This window comes from Bos javanicus, chromosome 1 (assembly GCF_032452875.1).
Source record: "Bos javanicus breed banteng chromosome 1, ARS-OSU_banteng_1.0, whole genome shotgun sequence".
NCBI lineage: Eukaryota > Metazoa > Chordata > Mammalia > Artiodactyla > Bovidae > Bos > Bos javanicus.
Window position 1 is genome coordinate 80,882,363 of NC_083868.1, and position 19,169 is coordinate 80,901,531.

General features: G+C 41.2%; 2 protein-coding genes across 3 annotated transcripts in view; one reads left to right on the top strand and one right to left on the bottom strand.

The window, feature by feature from the left end:
• The window catches only part of DNAJB11 (DnaJ heat shock protein family (Hsp40) member B11), a 22,160-nt gene continuing 2,991 nt past the window's right edge, over positions 1–19,169 (bottom strand). The window contains exons 2-11 of one of the 2 annotated variants that reach the window (XM_061413410.1): positions 18,362–18,479; positions 14,075–14,231; positions 8,448–8,545; positions 6,004–6,136; positions 4,133–4,275; positions 3,291–3,373; positions 2,375–2,432; positions 1,286–1,397; positions 903–1,062; positions 1–446 (exon numbers count right to left, since the gene is read on the bottom strand). In XM_061413410.1, the coding sequence (XP_061269394.1) occupies positions 382–446; positions 903–1,062; positions 1,286–1,397; positions 2,375–2,432; positions 3,291–3,373; positions 4,133–4,275; positions 6,004–6,136; positions 8,448–8,545; positions 14,075–14,231; positions 18,362–18,479 (1,127 nt within the window). In that variant the 3' untranslated portion in view covers positions 1–381. Of the gene's footprint in view, positions 447–902; positions 1,063–1,285; positions 1,398–2,374; positions 2,433–3,290; positions 3,374–4,132; positions 4,276–6,003; positions 6,137–8,447; positions 8,546–14,074; positions 14,232–18,023; positions 18,325–18,361; positions 18,480–19,169 lie in introns of those variants that run through there. The other variant, XM_061413419.1, reaches the window with a different exon arrangement.
• The window catches only part of TBCCD1 (TBCC domain containing 1), a 27,352-nt gene continuing 26,677 nt past the window's right edge, over positions 18,495–19,169 (top strand). Inside the window, exon 1 of the mRNA XM_061413370.1 lies at positions 18,495–18,891. The gene's annotated coding sequence lies outside the window, so the exon portion shown is untranslated. The remainder of the gene's footprint in view (positions 18,892–19,169) is intronic.

A 19,169-nucleotide genomic window follows, 5' to 3' on the forward strand; every position in this document is an offset into this window, starting at 1 on the left:
AAAAATTAACAACAGAATGTATTTAAAAACAGACTTCTCCAGTTGGCATTTCAAATGAAACAGCTAACAATTAACTCCAACCCTTTGTACAGTGTCTTCTGGAGTCCTCTTGCAGCTTTAATTCTTGAAACTCGGGCGGCAGCACCAGACATAAATCCCAAAGGGAGAGGTATTGTTAAACCTTTTGCTGGTCATTCTTTTCTCAACACAAATGGACAAATTCTTAAGCCTGCTTACTCATTTCATGACCGTCATTAGAAGAAAAAAAAGCCAAACTTGCATATTGAAAATGAAAACAAATACACACACAAAAAAAACCCCTGCAGATAATAAATATCGCTGATTCACTTATTTTAAAACAAAGTCCAATTTTATTCATTCTTAATATCCTTGCAGTCCATTGTAAACCTTCTGCACTGATCCTTGTTTCAGTAGCTGTTTGATACCTGGGGAAAGAATGAACAAATGACTCCATTAACAAAAATGCAGCTTAAAGAGCATGTTTCACAGAGAGGCTCCACAAAAGGCCCTAGGACAAGCATGGATCGGAATTAAACAAGTAACTACCCTTGTCCAACTTCATCACATGTGGATACCCATACACGCACGTCCAAGGTGAGCCCTTGTCTTTGTGTCTCAGGCAGACACACAACACACACATCGCACAAAATCCCATGAGAAGAGGCAACTGGAATGGACAGAAAGTTCTTCAGCTGTCTTCCATCCCTTCTTCTTTGTCCTCTTTCCACTTTTGACCTCTTTCCTTTACCTTTTCCTTTTTACTTACAACCCACCACCTGGGCCCTCTTCTCAAGCAACCATTGTAGCCTTCACCCTCCAAGCCTCTGATCCTTCTAAAGCAGATCTCATCTTTCCCTGAACAGTAAACATTATACCCTCACCTTCTCTTGCTTCCTCTGACAACTGTTCTTTTGGAAAATCCACATCGAAAGTGATTATTAAAGAGCCCTTAATGTTGTTGTTGTCAAAGTTGGGGAGCCCTTCCCCTTTCTTCCATAGCTTGGCTCCGGGTCTGGTGATCTTATCGCGGGAAATATGTACCTGAAAAGCAAAAGGGGATGCTAGAGAAGGACTGTACTCTCGGAGCACAACACAGCTTCTGGTGAGCACTGATACCCAGAGCTCATGTCACAGCTCAGCAGAGCATCAGGATGAAGGGGCGAGCAAAACATGTCTCCGTGGCTGCAAAGGACTGAAGTAACCTCAACATCAGCCACAAGAAGGCTTTAAAAGGACAGACTTTTAAAAGAACTAGTTTGCTTACCTTGTGACCATCCAAGTGAGTAATGTCCATATCAAAGCCCACCAGGGACTCTACGAGGGAGATTGTCACATTTGTGTATAAGTCATCTCCTCGCCTTTCAAATATTGAGTGCCTGGAAGAGAACAAGGTAAACATCAGTAACTTTCAAAGCCTTTTTTTGGGAGAGTTCAAAAAGGTTTTAGACAAGTCATGGAAAAGGATGGATACCACTCTTTCAAACAATAAGCATCTCTTAAGACACTCCTTTGTGTACAGTATTAATAGAGACTATAAAGTTAGTAGGATTTATTAAACCCTCATCTTCAGGAGCTTATGATCAGCAACAGCAAAAGCATATAATTAAAATACAAGTAATCAGATTATGGAAAAAAGAGAAGGACAACTTCTGGCCGTGGAATTGGGGGAGAAGGGCATCAGAGATCGGCGGGAATCCCAGAGCTGGGTTTATAAGGCGCAGTCAGCTCTGAAGCTATAGATAAGGAGGGTGCATGGGAGGCTGGGGACAGGACAAGAGGGAATTCTGGCAGATATGGACTTGAGAAGGGACTAGGTTTATTCATGGAACAGAACATATCCCAGTTTCCCGGGAAGTGATCAGAAAGACAAGGCAGATGAAGAACACTGGGGAAAGATCACTGAGATTAAGGAGTGCTATGAGAGAGATAAAAGTCTTTGGCACTGGGGGCCCATTTCTCCATATTTGGGTGGGAATCCTGTTTCAATGAATCCTTAGAAGTAGAGGCATCACTGGTCTCCAAGATGGTAAACAAGAAAGCCTGAGTTCCAGGCAAAATTCTTATGTAAGGGGCACTGCATGTTGAAGAGAGGCAACCAGGGAAGCTGCCCAGCAGCTGCAGATGACGTCACAGTAGGTCGTTTCTATGGAAAAGTCTCCCATTATTGCATAGGGCGCATTTCCTCAGTTAATATCTCTGACCTCCTTGTCTGCTTCTCTTTCACAGCTCCTTACTTGTCTTGTCAATGCTCTCCTCCCAACATCTTTCAGAATCTTAAGTCCTGAGTAAATAAATATTTAGACTCAATAAGAGGCTCCAACCCAAAGAAGGCTTCCAAACTGAGATGACTTACTTGACAACTTTGATTCGGAATCGCAGGTCTCCTGGCTCTCCATCCACGTGAGGCTCACCTACTCAGAAGAGATTACCACACATTGTAAGCGGAACACTGCAAATCTGTTTGGTAACTGAAAAAAGTTTTTAAAGCCACTAACTTGGGCTTTGACCGTTAAGCCTATCTGTGAGCGCAGTCTCTCTACCTGGTTATATCAAATTTCAGATTAGTGAGGCTCACCTGTGCCTCAGGCACAGAAGTAAATAAGTTGACCTATTTCCTAAACAAAGAATGATTCACTGATTTCTGAACCTTATAAAGCTATTTTTTCTTCTAGAGTTTTAAATTTAACCCCAAAATGAGGTCTGAGAGCATCTTATTAATGCCAATTAGAGTTACATCTCTTCTTTTATTGCAGAGTTCAAATTACTCCATTAAGTTCTGAACATCTTAAACTTTGATATAATTCAGGCTGTGTGTGCATGCTAAGTCGCTCAGTCGTGTCTGATTCTTTGCAACCCCATGGACCATAGTCCTCCAGGCTCCTCTGTCCATGGGATTCTCTAGGCAAGAATACTGAAGTGGGTTGCTATGCGTTCCTCCAGGGGATCTTCCTGATCTAGGGATCAAACCCACGTTTCTTATGCCCCCTGCACTGGCAAGCAGGTTCTTTATCACTAGCGCCACCTGGGAAGCCCAATTTAGGCTACTGGACAGTAACTTTTGGCCACTGTATTCAGAGGATAAACAGTAATGCTAGAGCTTAAAGATGGTCACAAAAGGCTTCCTGTGTCCTAAAAAACGATGGAAGTGTGTTGGAAATGATGCATGCATTTACTATGTGGCCATGAAGTGTGGGGTGAGGTGGGAGGTATTCATAAGCAGTCAGAGAGCAGAAAGTTACGGTAATAAAACATCAATGTCAATATTTCACCTTCTCCAATGAAGGGGTACTCCATGCCGTCTCTCACCCCAGGTTCAATTTCTACCTCCAGTGTTCGTTCTTCATTCACTAGTCTGAGACAAAGAGAATTTAAAAGGAAAAACAAATGAAAATATAAACCAAATCCCAGACACAGATAATTCAAGTTTTATCTACTCAATCTACTTTTTCTTGGAAGACTAGCCTGTATCTCTAGATGACAAAGCCACTTGATATCCACTTACACCTTCCACCTGCCAAATGCCAGGGCAAAGCTTCTATATATCAAGTAATCACACAACCACTGGTTCCAAAAGGGCCTACAGTGGGCTGGCTGCTTTAACACGAGGATCAGTAGCAGAGAAAACCACTTACACTTACATAAATGTCCACCTGAAAGGACAGTGTCATGTTTATCAGAAAATCTAACAGGTGAGTTTATCCTATTTGATTTTTTCCCCTGATCCCACAAATAGCTAGATTTAATATATACAACTGAAGGTTCAATTATATAGTTCTGTTCATAATATAATCAGCAAACAGTATGTCTCTAATCTGAAATTTAGCTGGACATGTAAGATTGCTCTAAATATTCCAAGTAGAAAAAAATGGAATACCAACAGCCTTAAGAATATTCAGAAATAAAGCTGATTAGTTTATAGACATAAAAGAAGATATTCAGAAGAGATACTTTAAGAAGAAACAAAAATGTTAATTTCTTTCCTCTGTCCTCTGGCAGGACATGAGGAAGAGAGGGAAGGAAAAAAATCTAGGTATGGACCATTGGCATTTTATTAGACCAATGAGATGATTAAAGTGTCCCCTGGCAGAGCGAACAAGGTGCTTCTACTCACTTGACATTCGGGCACTCGTCGCAGACCACCTCCTGGGTCATCTGGAAGCGCCCGGGGCCCAGCTGGGTGGTCCGCATCTCCTGCCTGCAGTTGCACTTCCGTTTGCCAGGGGCCTGCCTCGCCACAGGTTTGTTTCTAACCACCTAGGAAGTGCACACACAGCATAAGCTTCTCTTTTGCATCCCCCAGATTTCAGTTTCCTCACTGGATCTGGGCTGGAACCTTCCCTTCTCTCCCAAGCCATCCTTCAGAGAGACCCACAGCTGAGAGAAGTCCTGGAGGAGTTACAAGTCAGCCCCCACTCAGGACTGTAGTAAATGGATCTTTAACAGACTCGAATTCTAAAGCTGGACGAGAGAGAGGAGGGTAAGAAAGAAGAGAACTAGAAGATAGTATGTATAGGATCACTTTCTCTAAGCCACAAAGAAATACTACTGAGTTAACATAGTCCACAGAATTACTATTTCTTGAGAAATCTGAGCTGTGTAAAGCAGGAGCCCTGAAGAACAACCACAGCCTTCAAAAGCTGGCATGTGGCTCCCACTCCAAGATTAGCCATGATTAACCTCATGAAAACACTTCCTTGTTTCAGGCAACTCAATCTGGCAGTGTTTTCCAATGCTGCCTCAGTCTAGATACTCAGCCTGTAAGAAGAGACACAATGAGCATCTCCTTGTAGCTGACTGCAATCGAACATTCTGATCCCTCCAAATCAAAGGAAACTAAAATATATGAAGAAACGCATGTCTATGCCGCTGAATGAGGCAAATGCTTGGAGAAAAATCCCTCAAAGCCTACGAATGTATGAAGCCCAGTTCAACAGAATAAACAATAAAAGTAATTAGAGCTAACAGTTATTGCACTTACTGTGTGCCAAGCAAGGCCCTAATCACATATATTTACGAACTCTTTATGACATAGATGCCGCTATCGTCTCCATTTTACAGAGAATGGAATGAGAGTACAGCAAGGCTCAGTAATATGACCAAGGTCACACAACCAATGTACGGCAGAGCCAGGACTCTAAATCAGGCAGGCTAGCTCCAAAGTCTGTACTTCTAACCACTATGCTGTTTTAGAGTAATTATTTTTCTTAAAAAGAATCGACCGTGGGGGCATTTAAATAGCAAGGTCACATACATATATTCTTTACAATAATTAGATTAACAAGGAATTTGTTTAGGAGCATGCTAACTACAAGAAAGTGATGTGTACTTTATGTATAGCCAATGACTACAGACAACAGGCCTGCAAGGGAACATGGGAAATTATTCTCTGTACTTGAACATAGGTATAAGGCTTCCTAAAAGTGCTGTTTGGAATTGGAAAAAAACTGGAAACAACCTACATGCTTATTGATCCAATGTGGTCGCAGTGAAATTCTATTCAGTAGAATTATAGCTGTAAGCAACAACATGGGTGAATCCCGACAATATTAAGAGTAAGTAAAAAAAAGGGCAGTCTCACAAGATAATGTACAGTCTGATGATGTTTTCAGAAAGCCAGAAACAATGTGAGTGAACGAAATACTATTCAGGTATACATACACATATAATAGAACAAATAAACAAAGAGTGGCAACAGAGACGAAACTCAGGATACGACGTAGTCACCTTGGAAGGGAGGTGGGGGATGGAATAGGGAAGTAGCATGTAGGTAGATATAAGTCATGGTTTATTGTTTTATTAAGTTCTGGGGCTGAGAGATGAGTTCATAACAATTACAGCGTATCATGAACCAAGGATTATGATTAATTCAATTCTATGCACTGCCCCCTTCCTAAAAGACAGAGAAGGTACCCAAAAACCTCTTAGTTTTAGTCATAAGAACACATTCTAGAGAATATGAAGAGCTGAATAATTTGGACTTACTTCTACAAAATTTCCTGCATACACTTCTTCCAAAGTGACTTCTAGATCTACAATAATATCACTTCCTCTTGGAATATTTCTGTCTTGCTGACGAGGGGTTCCTCCAAACATGAAACCAAAATCTCCAAAGAAGCTGTTGGTAAGTGTAAAATCATCAGGAAAAGAAATCAGAATTCACCTCTTACAATTTTAGTTTTCTTCACACTGATAAAATACTGTGACCTACCAATGAGCAAAACTGAAAGACATTTTTAATACATACACTGAAGTAATAACATCATCTATAACTTATATAGTATTTATAGTATAAATATACAGCACATATATATTGCCCCAACACAAAAAAACTTTTTAATATTGTCTAGATTGCAGCCATGAAATTAAAAGACGCTTACTCCTTGGAAAGAAAGTTATGACCAACCTAGATAGCATATTCAAAAGCAGAGACATTACTTTGCCAACAAAGGTCCATCTAGTCAAGGCTATGATTTTTCCAGTGGTCATGTATGGATGTGAGAGTTGGACTGTGAAGAAAGCTGAGTGCCGAAGAATTGATGCTTTTGAACTGTGGTGTTGGAGAAGACTCTTGAGAGTCCCTTGGACTGCAAGAAGATCCAACCAGTCCATTCTAAAGGAGATCAGTCCTGGGATTTCTTTGGAAGGAATGATGCTAAAGCTGAAACTCCAGTACTTTGGCCAGCTCATGAGAAGAGTTGACTCATTGGAAAAGACTCTGATGCTGGGAGGGCTTGGGGGCAGGAGGAGAAGGGGACGACAGAGGATGAGATGGTTGGATAGCATCACTGACTCGATGGACGTGAGTCTGAGTGAACTCCGGGAGTTGGTGATGGACAGGGAGGCCTGGAGTGCTGTGATTCATGGGGTCGCAAAGAGTTGGACACGACTGAGCGACTGAACTGAACTGAAGACATACAGTACAGTGTATAAAGTATGCCAATGAATTCTTAATCAATGAAAAAAAATCTCTTTAATACTGACAAATATCAGAATATAATGGAGATATTGAGAAAGGGTATAGTATATATAAGCCCATGTATTGCTGAACCCAGTAGTAATTTTGGACTCTTGTAGTGTTCACCTTTATATGCTTTTTAGATACTAACTTTGGTGAAAGAAGCTACTGCTTTGTACAAAAATCTTGGATATATAATTAAACTAAAAAAGCATCAGCCTCAGTAAAACTCTGGATCTGACAGAAAAGGAAGTTCTGGTCTCATATGATCAAAATTAACTTGTGTTAAATAACAGAAGCATCACTTTAAATATTTAAAGCATCACTTTAAGGTTAATATAAACAATGACCTTTAACTTCATAGGAGTTCTAATCATAATCTTAAATTTTGGTTAAGAAGTCTCAGATGTCAGCATAGTGATGACAACTATACAACCCCTCAACCCCTCCCTCCAGAAAAAAAAAAAGACAAAAAAACCCCCAGTCTCGGTGAATAGACTCCCTGAATCTTGAATAAAAGCAGAGGGGGAGGATTTTGGTGCAGGAGGGGCATGGGCAGAGCCTTTTCTCTTTCTGGCATCTCTGGCTATCACCTCTAACTGCCAAGAGGTTCGAACAGAACACTTCCCTGGTAGGCTAAAGCAGCCAAATCAATCCTGCGGAAGAGGAGGATTTCCTAACCGTATTACTCACACATCTTCACAGGTCCTAAAAATCTACCATCACCCCCAAACACTAAACATAGCAACTGTGATTCTTACTTTTTTTGAGTTCACAAAACTCTTTAAGAATCTGAAGAAAGCACTGCATCCTCCCCACAGAAACGCATATTCAAATATCTTTTTATTTATAATTTGACTCAAAACCCCCAATCAGGACCTCCTGTTTATGCATCATCAGAGCACATGAAAATTCAAATGTTCAATAAAGTGGGCCTCAAAGAGTGGGAAGGTAAGGTGTTTATCATCCAGCCACTCAGCCTCCTCAGAAAGCTGGGAGCAGCAAGAGACAGACAGTCTCTGCCCTGACTCCTTCCACCAATGCTGATGATCACAATCATCCCTTTCTTGCTGCCAGGATGAAGAGGCAGCTTTGGGTATAGCGGCAGGAATTTCTCTCTCTTACAAGAATCACCTTGCTCAGTAAGTGGTTTGCAGATTTGAAGACAGCGAGGAGACAAATGGAACTGGTTTCCAACATATATCACCCTCAACAGAGTCGGGACTGATTCAACTGATATGGTTGGCTAGGAGGACATCCCTGTAAGTACTACCTGTCTTTGCTTGAGCTTTGTGAAAATAGAGAAGTATATTCCCATACAAAGGATGATGAATGACCTTCTGGTCAAGGATCAGTTGAGTTGTACTCTTCATCAAAAGATTCTGAACAAGGGAGCAAGGATAATTCTTTAATAATCACTAAGTGATCCACTCTCAGACACTAATACCTTGCAGATGGATAAATTACTTACTGTGAAAAAATGTCTCCATGGGAGCTCTGATGCCCATCTTTCAAGCCCTCTTCACCATATGTATCATACTGTTTCCGTTTCTCACTATCCGATAGAACCTGGGGGCAAAAGCCAGTGGAGGAAACGATTATGAATTGGTAATGGTTTGGTAAGGTGCATTCACATTTATGTTTTAAAATTTTTAAACTCTGATACTGTGTGTAAAATTTTAGTGGATTGTGGTTTTTATTATGTACGGTATTAAGGCATGTTTAAGAGTTAGTAAATTCTTTGATCAGCGTTCATTCTGTAACTTTTCACAATGCTCAACTCATGTTTTTAATTTAAATTGATCAGAACTCACCTAGCTGCATAAACATCATGCAGATTAGCACTAACAAGATTAGCGACATGGCTATGAATGTGAGGGCAGTAACAGGAAAGAGTGAGATGAATTCCTCAGGTTCACTTCCCATGTAGTTTGACTCCCATACTTACGCTGCTAACCACTATGCTATATTATCTCTCTAAACTATAAACCCGGGACATGACAGACAAGACTGTCATTAGTCACAGAAGCAGTAAATAAGGACAGCCTTCAACTTTGCTCAGCCTCACGTATCTATACCATAAGCTCTACCCGACACTACCCCACACAAATTAAGAGATTGGAAAGTCGAGGGAATCAAATGAAAGGTCTACACTGCGATATTTTCATATTCCCCTTTCATTCTTTTGATATATGCAGAAATCCATTTGTGGAAGAGTGCTGTCTGGCACATACAGCTCATAACGCCCTGAGTCTGAATTGCAAAGAGTGAAAAGGGACACTGCTCTACAAAGGATGCTCAAGCTCAATTTCACAACTTGAAAAAAGACTTTCTAAAGTTTTAATAAAAGATCTTCACGACCAAGATAATCACGATGGTGTGATCACTGACCTAGAGCCAGACATCCTGGAATGTGAAGTCAAGTGGGCCTTAGATAGCATCACTATGAACAAAGCTAGTGGAGGTGATGGAATTCCAGTTGAGTTATTTCAAATCCTGAAAGATGATGCTCTGAAAGTGCTGCGCTCAATATGCCAGCAAATTTGGAAAACTCAGCAGTGGCCACAGAACTGGAAAAGGTCAGTTTTCATTCCAATCCCAAAGAAAGGCAATGCCAAAGAATGCTCAAACTACCACACAATTGCACTCATCTCACACGCTAGTAAAGTAATGCTCAAAATTCTCCAAGCCAGGCTTCAGCAATACCTGAACCGTGAACTTCCAGATGTTCAAGCTGGTTTTAGAAAAGGCAGAGGAACCAGAGATCAAATTGCCAACATCCACTGGATCATCGAAAAAGCAAGAGAGTTCCAGAAAAATACCTATCTCTGCTTTATTGACTATGCCAAAACCTTTGACTGTATGGATCACAATAAACTGTGGAAAATTCTGAAAGAGATGGGAATACCAGACCACCTGACCTGCCTCTTGAGAAACTTATGTGCAGGTCAGGAAACAACAGTTAGAACTGGACATGGAACAACAGACTGGTTCCAAATAGGAAAAGGAGTACGTCAAGGCTGTGTATTGTCACCCTGCTTATTTAACTTATATGCAGAATACATCATGAGAAATGCTGGGCTGGAGGAAGCACAAGCTGGAATCAAGATTGCCGGGAGAAATATCAATAACCTCAGATATGCAGATGACACCACCCTTCTGGCAGAAAGTGAAGAGGAACTCAAAAGCCTCTTGATGAAAGTGAAAGAGGAAAGTGAAAAAGTTGGCTTAAAGCTCAACATTCAGAAAACGAAGATCATGACATCTGGTCCCATCACTTCATGGGAAATAGATGGAGAAACAGTGGAAACAGTGTCAGACTTTATTTTTGGGGCTCCAAAATCACTGCAGATGGTGACTGCAGCCATGAAATTAAAAGATGCTTACTCCTTGGAAAGTTATGACCAACCTAGATAGCATATTCAAAAGCAGAGACATTACTTTGCCAACAAAGGTCTGTCTAGTCAAGGCTATGGTTTTTCCAGTAGTCATGTATGGATGTGAGAGTTGGACTGTGAAGAAAGCTGAGCCCCGAAGAATTGATGCTTTTGAACTGTGGTGTTGGAGAAGACTCTTGAGAGTCCCTTGGACTACAAGGAGATCAACCAGTCCATTCTGAAGGAGATCAGCCCTGGGATTTCTTTGGAAGGAATGATGCTAAAGCTGAAACTCCAGTACTTTGACCACCTCATGCGAAGAGTTGACTCATTGGAAAAGACTCTGATGCTGGGAGGGACTAGGGGCAGGAGGAGAAGGGGACGACAGAGGATGAGATGGCTGGATGGTATCACTGACTTGATGGATGTGAGTCTCAGTGAACTCTGTGAGTTGGTGATGGACAGGGAGGCCTGGCATGCTGCGATGCATGGGGTCACAAAGAGTTGGATACGACTGAGCGACTGAACTGAACTGAAATGACTGAAAGTTTTAATGGTTTTACAAAACTAGATGCTCAGTCATAAGTATATGCTTTCTCATGGGACCATTTCATATCTAGAATAAAGAATGTAAAACAAAATAAACTTCAGTGTTATTCAAAATTTGCCTTCCAAAAAAAGCCTCCCATTTATTGACAGCATTCTGAAATATATGCACTTTGAAGGGGCTTCCCTGGTAGCTCAGTGGTAAAGAATCCGCCTGCTAAGCAGGAGATGCGGGTTTGATCCCTGGATTGGGAAGACTCCCTGGAGAAGGAAATGGCAACCCTCTCCAGAATTCCTGTCTGGAGAATTCCATGGACAGAGGAGCCTGGAGGGCTACAGTCCCATGGCATCGCAAAGAGACTGACAGAACTTAGCAACTAAACAACAACATAACTTTGAAAATTAAACAACTTTATGTTCTTTGGTATTCTTACATTTCTATTTAGATAGCAGACTGAAGGAAAAAGTTCTTTGAAACTCATGCTTGTGTTGGCTCAGGAAAAAAAAAGGTTGGAAGTATATGGGGCTTGTTGACTCAGCAAAAGAAAGGGAAGATCTGATTGGCATATGTAAATAGGACACATTTTTGGCTCAGGGCCTGAATGATGTGTAAGGAACCACAGTAAAAAAATCTATTAACATTTAAGATACATTCAGAAGGATAAGAAGAAAGTCAGTGTATAAGAAAGTGAGCATTCTTAAAATCAAAGAGAAATGAGTTAGACTAGAAATGACTAGAGTACTCAACTAAAGCCACTATGACAGAGCAGGTGAAAAATAAAGGGTTTGATAAATATCCTTAAAAAAAAAAAAAAAAAAAGCTACTTTGGGGAAATAGAAATGGGCAGAGTTAACTTAAAAAACAAACAAAAAAACCCTTATTATTATGTGATCAGGATTTTCAATATTTTCACTTTCAAGTCCACTTCTCTGTTCTTGTCTTGGCAAAGAAATGAATTCCAGATTGGATCCATAAGAAATTCCATTTCAAACCCCTCCAAACAAAGACTATTTTTAAGTCAGCTTCTTTTTGGACATAGGAGGCTTCTGTAATAACTCATCCAAAACTACCCTCAAAGTTATCTATTATCATTCACTTACTCCTCACTTCTCTTCTATCTAAAGAATGCAGTTTTATTCCAGTCTTGGAAACTTTTTTTTTTAAGAGAAAGAAAGGAATTTCTTAGTTGACTGGCCAATCAACCAGTCTCAACTAATTAAAATGCCTGCAGTAATCTCAGCTCAGTAGAGAAGACAGATGTATTCACAATAGACCCTTCAACTTTAGTGAGATTTTGATTTGTGGACACTAATTTATCCAAGGGCCAAAGATAGGCAATCAAGTGAAAGACGCAAAGAAGAAAGAAAATTTGAACTGGGGACTAGAAAGGTTCTGAGTTAAATTGCAATCTCATTGAATGATGCATGTATAGCCTGCCTAGGTCATGGTGAAACAACATGCAGAATCTATAAAGAGCACGGAAAATTCTTAGCAACAGTTCTCCCAGAAAATATTTTTTATTATTGGGTTTCTAGCAAGCAATGGGAGTATTCATGGAAAATAAAGTGCAAAACATGGAATCCATATTAACAAGAAACAAAATGTTACATACAGTAATTTAAGAGGGTCCACCAACCCTCTCAAGTTTATTTGTGAGCCTAAGGTTAAGAATTTTGGTCCTATAGGTGTTGAGAGAAGAAAGGGAAACCCCTTTAATTTTAAGTTTCATGAGCATATAAATCACTTTTACTTCATTCACTTCTTTAACCCAGGAGGCCTTGGAATCCCGTCTTTGTGGTTTTTTCCCACTAAAATATTTTTCAGACTTGTTTCCAATCTTCTCACTATACAGGGATTTAATCTGAATTCAGAAGCTGTAGCTCCCTGACTACTGGAGTCAAATTATTTTTTTCTGTGCCCTTTTAGGAAACGGGAATAAATGGTGACTAGAATTGATAACACTGTATTGTATAGCTGCAAGTTGTGAAGAAAGCAGAACTTAAATGTCCTCACTATAAAAAGAAATACATGATGTGGTGGATTGAGCAAAATCCTTTCACAATGTATACACATATCAAATCACCACAAGGCACACTTTAAATATCTTACAATTTCATTTATCAATTATATCTCAACAAAGTTGAAAAAAAATATAACCACAGATCTCTTATCCTATTTCTAGGAGAAAGGTGAATTGCAACACATGCAAAGCAGCTAACTCTTAAATTAATACACATGAAAGATTATCAGTTGCTTATTTGTAAAAATTTTTTCACCATTGTGTTCTGTAAAATGGTTCTGTGTGAAATGGTTTTTCAAATAGCAAAAAAGGTGATTAAGGATTCAGTAAATATTCCTCTGTGTTGTTAAAAATGAAAAAGAAAGAAAGAAAATGGGAATAAGAATATGCCCAGCTCTACTATATTTCATGTTGTCCTAATGAAGATTAAATGAAATGATACACATCAAAGTGTTTTAACCTCTAGATTAGAGGTCGCAAATTCAAACTATAGCTATGTTTTCTTTGATCTGCACATAAAAGAAAATTTTAAATTGAATTACTTCCCAACATGTTATAACCAGGAAAATTTACCAAAAAAATCAGGAATTCCACTCCTCTAGAAAAATTAAATGATCTGGCAACACAGTGCTTACTTCTATATATGGCAAAAACTGGTTGGGGTTGAACACCAGCTGCTCCCTTGAAATGAGTCAAGTCTTCAGTTTGTCACAGTCCTCTTCATTCCCTGTTGATTGCTAAAATGGAGGCAGAATATCCACTCTCCTGTTTTATCTTATACCTGCCATGCATATTATCTGCCTGGTCCATATAGGCAGGTGGATTTGCAATCCTCATTTAGATTTTGTTTCTGCTTCTGGCTCCAACTTCCAAACACACCGACTGAAGATCAATCTACTAATTAATCTACCAATTCTATCTGCTTTCATTCATCTTTGTTAACACTACTCTCCTTAATAAAACAAATGCTGATATGAAAAGGGCAGGAAGTGTAGTACCTTCTAAAATACATGTACAATATAGCATTGAGTACTACTTTTATCTGTTGTCTATTTCTTTTAAAAAGTGACCTGAAAAATGGGAGTGTTACTCTGTGTTACAGTCTTTTCTGTATCTGCAGGTTTTATTTATACTTTACCTTCTTCCTGACTCACCTCATAAGCAGCACCCAGATCCTGGAATTTCTCCTGTGCTCGTGGATCATCAGGATTCCGGTCAGGATGAAGCTGCAGGGCTAGTTTCCTGTAGGCCTTTTTAATATCCTTTATAGAGGCACTGCGAGGCACCCCCAAGATCTTATAGAAGTCTCGCCTGGGGATGCAGGAGAGGGAGAAGATACTTCATTAAAAGGTTATACATTACATTTTTAAAAGTGAATTTTTTTCCTTTACATTTAGGTTTGTGTCTGAGCAAAGAGGTAGGAAAATGAAGGTACATGTGTGACACACAGAAAGAATAACTAAAAAAAAAACACACCAGAATTTGTAATGAGTTTCATACATTGAAGCAATCATAATGAGAGGCTATGTACTTTTTGAACAATGCTAGGATTATTCAAAGTATCTGTGACATTCTTCTCCTACTAGTTTTAGTCAAGAAAATCATTTTCTTATTTTATGGTCACACATTATTTCCAAGCAAGAACTCTATAATCAAATTGAGTCTCTTTGTCATCCTCTATTACTGACTTCAAATGACTGCTTCCAAAGATCAAATAACCTCAAAGGATGATTTTCTTTACCCAAAAAGATTGTATCACATAAACGTTCTGACCAACAGTAGCACTCTTGGAATGTTAAAGATGAAGTGACTGAAATTAACTTCAGAGGTTAACACAGAAGTTAAGTCAAAGCCCAAACAAGAGAAGTCTGAAAAGAGAATAACATTCATTTGAATGTATGAGTTGTGGATTTTTGCGCCGAAAAAGAGAAAATATCAATTTTGCAGTCATTCAGTCAGTTCAGTCACTCAGTCCTGTCCGACTCTTTGTGACTCCTTGGCTGCAGCACGCCAGGCCTCCCTGTCCATCACCAACTCCCGGAGCTTGCTCAAACTCATGTCCATCGAGTTAGTGATGCCATCCATCTATCTCATCCTCTGTCATCCACTTCTCCTCCTGCCTTCAATCTTTCCCAGCATCAGGGTCTTTTCCAATCAGTCAGTTCTTCACATCAGGTGGCCAAAGTATTGGAATTTCAGCTTCAGCATCAGTCCTGCCAATGAATATTCAGGACTGATTTCCTTTAGGATGGACTGGTTGGATCTCCTTGCTGTCTAAGGGACTCTCAAGGATCTTCTCCAATACCACAGTTCAAAAGCATCAATTCTTTGGCACTCAGTCCAACTCTCACATCCATACATGACTACTGGAAAAACCATAGCCTTGACTAAATGGACCTTTGTTGGCAAAGTAATGTTTCTGCTTTTGAATATGCTATGTAGGTTGGTCATAACTTTTCTTCCAAGGAGCAAGCATCTTTTAATTTCATGGCTGCAGTCACCATCTGCAGTGATTTTGGAGCCCCAAAAAATAAAGTCTCTCACTGTTTCCATTACTAGGAGTTATTCCAGTTTGTCTAGGTCAAGTCTTAATCACAGCCAGCTGCTGGAACCCATATGCTGGTGCCTATAAGTCTCAGCAGCTGCAAATATGCACATGGCATAAGTTAGGAGACAAAGTACAGAGCCACTGACCTCCTTGCCAGGAACTATGCTAGAACTAAATTAACTGGAGAGCGAATCTTTGCAGGAAAGGCCAATGGGAAGACAGAATCAGACTAATAAACTTTGAGGGCAGGGACCATATCCAGTCCATAGAAGACACCAATAAATATTCATTGAATGAAATGACTAAATAAGTATGCTCTCAAAAGTCTATCCCTTTAGCCAGCAGAAATTATTCTGAAAATACACTCTCTCAACCAAGGGATGGGAAAGTTATTCACAGTGGAGATAATGTAGGAGTGATGATAATTTTAAAATGTAGTGGGGGAAAAATGCATTGGGGTACCAAGATCCATGCAATATACCAGAGAACTTTAAAAAAAAATGATTTAATAAGCTCTAAGTCACACTTTAGGGAAATCATATAAACATTTTATGCGTAAGTTTTTAAAATTATCACTGATAAGGGGATGAAGATTATTCCATGAGGATTATTTAGGTGCTTTATCCCCCTCCCCCCAAATATACAAAAGCCGGCATCTCTTGAGACAAAACTAGATAAAGGTTCACTAATGTTAACAACAAAAGAGCTAACTATATAAAAAATGAGGCTTACTTAGGATATACTTAATATAAAAATGGTTAAGAAATAGCCGAGAAAAACACAGGGAGACGGTTGGCACAGCTCAGTATCAACATTACAGTTCCCAAGAGACTCCTTTATGAAAGACTTAAGTTTATAGTTGGGCTTCCCTGGTGGCTCAGATGGTAAAGAATCTGCTTGCAATGCAAGGGACCTAGGTTTGATTGCTGGGTCGGGAAGATCTCCTGGAGAAGGAAATGGCAACCCACTTCAATATTCTTGCCTGGAGAATTCCAAGGACACAGAAGCCTGGTGGGTTTCTAGGAACCATGGGGTTCCAAAGAGTTGGACAGAACTGAGTGATTAGCACTTTCACTTTTTCACTAACTTTATAGTTAAGAGTATTAACAGGATTTATACTGACATCTTGTTCCAACAATTTAAGGTACACATTGCTTTAAGTGCAAAAAGTGCTAACAAAAACATGTTAAAAATACAATAAAGTTTTACCCGGGAGAAGAAGATTTTTATTTTAGAAATATAAGATGTTTCACAAGAAAAAAAAACAAAAACCCAACAAAGTTTAAGCATATATGCACACAGGGGTAAAAAAAACTTTTAAGAGAATAACAACACTTAAAGTGTCAAGTTCTTCTAGGTAGTGCTTTCTCCTTTCAGAGTAACCTACAAACTTGTCAGAAGCTAACTGCAAAGAGATCCAACCAGTCCATTCTGAAGGAGATCAGCCCTGGGATTTCTTTGGAAGGAATGATGCTAAAGCTGAAACTCCAGTACTTTGGCCACCTCATGCGAAGAGTTGACTCATTGGAAAAGACCCTGATGCTGGGAGGGATTGGGGGCAGGAGGAGAAGGGGATGACAGAGGATGAGATGGATGGATGGCATCACTGACTCGATGGACGTGAGTCTGAGTGAACTCTGGGAGTTGGTGATGGACAGGGAGGCCTGGCGTGCTGTGATTCATGGGGTCGCAAAGAGTCGGACACGACTGAGCGACTGAACTGAACTGAACTGAAGGATTTACTATTTTCCACATTCTAAATATGAGCCTGGCATATAAAATTCAGTGGGCACCGGGCCTACAGGATAGTGGATCTTAAAGGCTGGAGAATGTCTAGAGTCCAGGAGGTCCTGCTTCCTTCAAACAGGTGGCTCATTATCATCCTCATGTCAAAGATGGGAATTTAGGTTTTCTTTCAAAGTCACATAATTCATAAGTTGAGTGGGGCTAGAATTCCAGTCTACTGTCTATTGGTAAAATGTTTCTCCCTTCTGCTTGTAATACTACTCAGCTCCCTAAGAATGCTCCCTGGAGAGACAGTGAGGCATGATAACAGCTTAGGCTCAGTATCTCACGAAGCTGAAAGGTACAAGGGCTCTTCAAAGGGTCTGCCTTGCTCCCTCAATCCAATTTCTTTCAGTCCCGGCATGGCTACCCTACCTATTCTCCCCACTTCTTCACTTTGCCTGGCATCACAACCCACCCACTTTAATGTCAGCCCAACGGCTCGTTGTAGACTTAACACTGTATCGTCCCCCTTCTCCAACTCAGCAGACCCCCATCCCACGTTGCGTTTGGCACTGCATCCAACCCTCGCTTCTCTGGGCAAATCTAGCTCTAGGGCTTCTGGGTCTAAGCCCCTATCACCCGGGTCACCCACTGTCCTCCTCTCCATCCCACTAGCCTGGCCCACACTACCCACTCCTCTCCACCGCCTCACCACAGCAACGCCCCTTTCCACTCTCCCCGTCGGACAATGTCCCCTTCTCTCCCCAGCCTCCTTCCCAGCCAAGACTGACTTAATGGCCCCGTGCCCGCAGATTCCAATTCCTCACCCGGCGATCACGGTCCCGATGAGGTACAGCAGCAACAGGCAGAAGGTGCCCAGGTTCTGCGGGGCCATAGTCCCTCTGTGCCGGCCCCGGCCCCCCGCACTCCTCACAGCCCCCGCCGCCGCGTCGGTTCGCCAGCCCACCCAGCCCTGAGAGACTGCCTTACGCCCAGGTCTCCGACTTAGTTAGGAGCGACAGCTAGCTTGCCCCCTCCTCTACCAGTCACTTCCCGGGAGTCCCGAGTCCCGGCGAGAGAAGCCCCTAGCGGGCCAGAGCCAATCGCTGCTCCGGACATCACACGCGGCCGGCGCCTCACAGCCAATCAGTGCAGTACACTTCACCTCCGAAGCGGCGCGGGCGGCCAGTTAGGCTTCGGAACTTCAGCCGCAGCTCCCGGCCAATTAGAAGGGGAAACGTCAGACAATCGCGCCGCCGCAGGAATCCGTCCGGCCCAGGCACCTGCCAGTCGGAGAAAATTACGTAAAGATTGGTGATGTAGGATGTGTTCCTAGAGCCGGCGTCCACGGTACCAGAAGTTTCCCTCCGCCCGCCTCCTTGGACTGTCTACCAATCACAAGGCTCTTCCTCCAGCACTGGCCAATTGCAGGAGGGAGGTTTTATCTCGGTTACAAGTCCAGGAATTTCATTCATATAGAGCTAGGCGCTGGACGCCCGGGAGGAGGTACGCGAGCGAGATGGGCGGGGACAATGACTGAAAGTCAACGGTACAACGGACGCGACGCTTAGGTCATGTTTTGCCTTCTCCTAACAAAACTCACGAGAAAACTGTCTTGGTTTCGCAAAGAAGAGGCCTGATGTCCGTGGAAGCAGACAGACTCAGGTTCGAATTCAGCTTCCACCACTTCTAGCGGTGAGAACATGCGCCTTGTCCCTAGTCTGAGTCTAAGCTTCTTTTCTACAAAACTGAGGCACAGCATTTACTGATAGTATTGTGAAATTTTAATCTGTAAGCCGTCTAGCGCAGCGTCTGGCATATAGTAAGCACGCAAAGAATAATAAATATTATTACACTTAAGAGAACCAAAAAAAAAAAAAAGAAACGACCCTCTGACCCCTTCCACCCGCCCCTTTGCTCATTTCAGTAAATCACCACCTAGTTGTTCACTGCAAAGCTTCAGGTATCTTCCT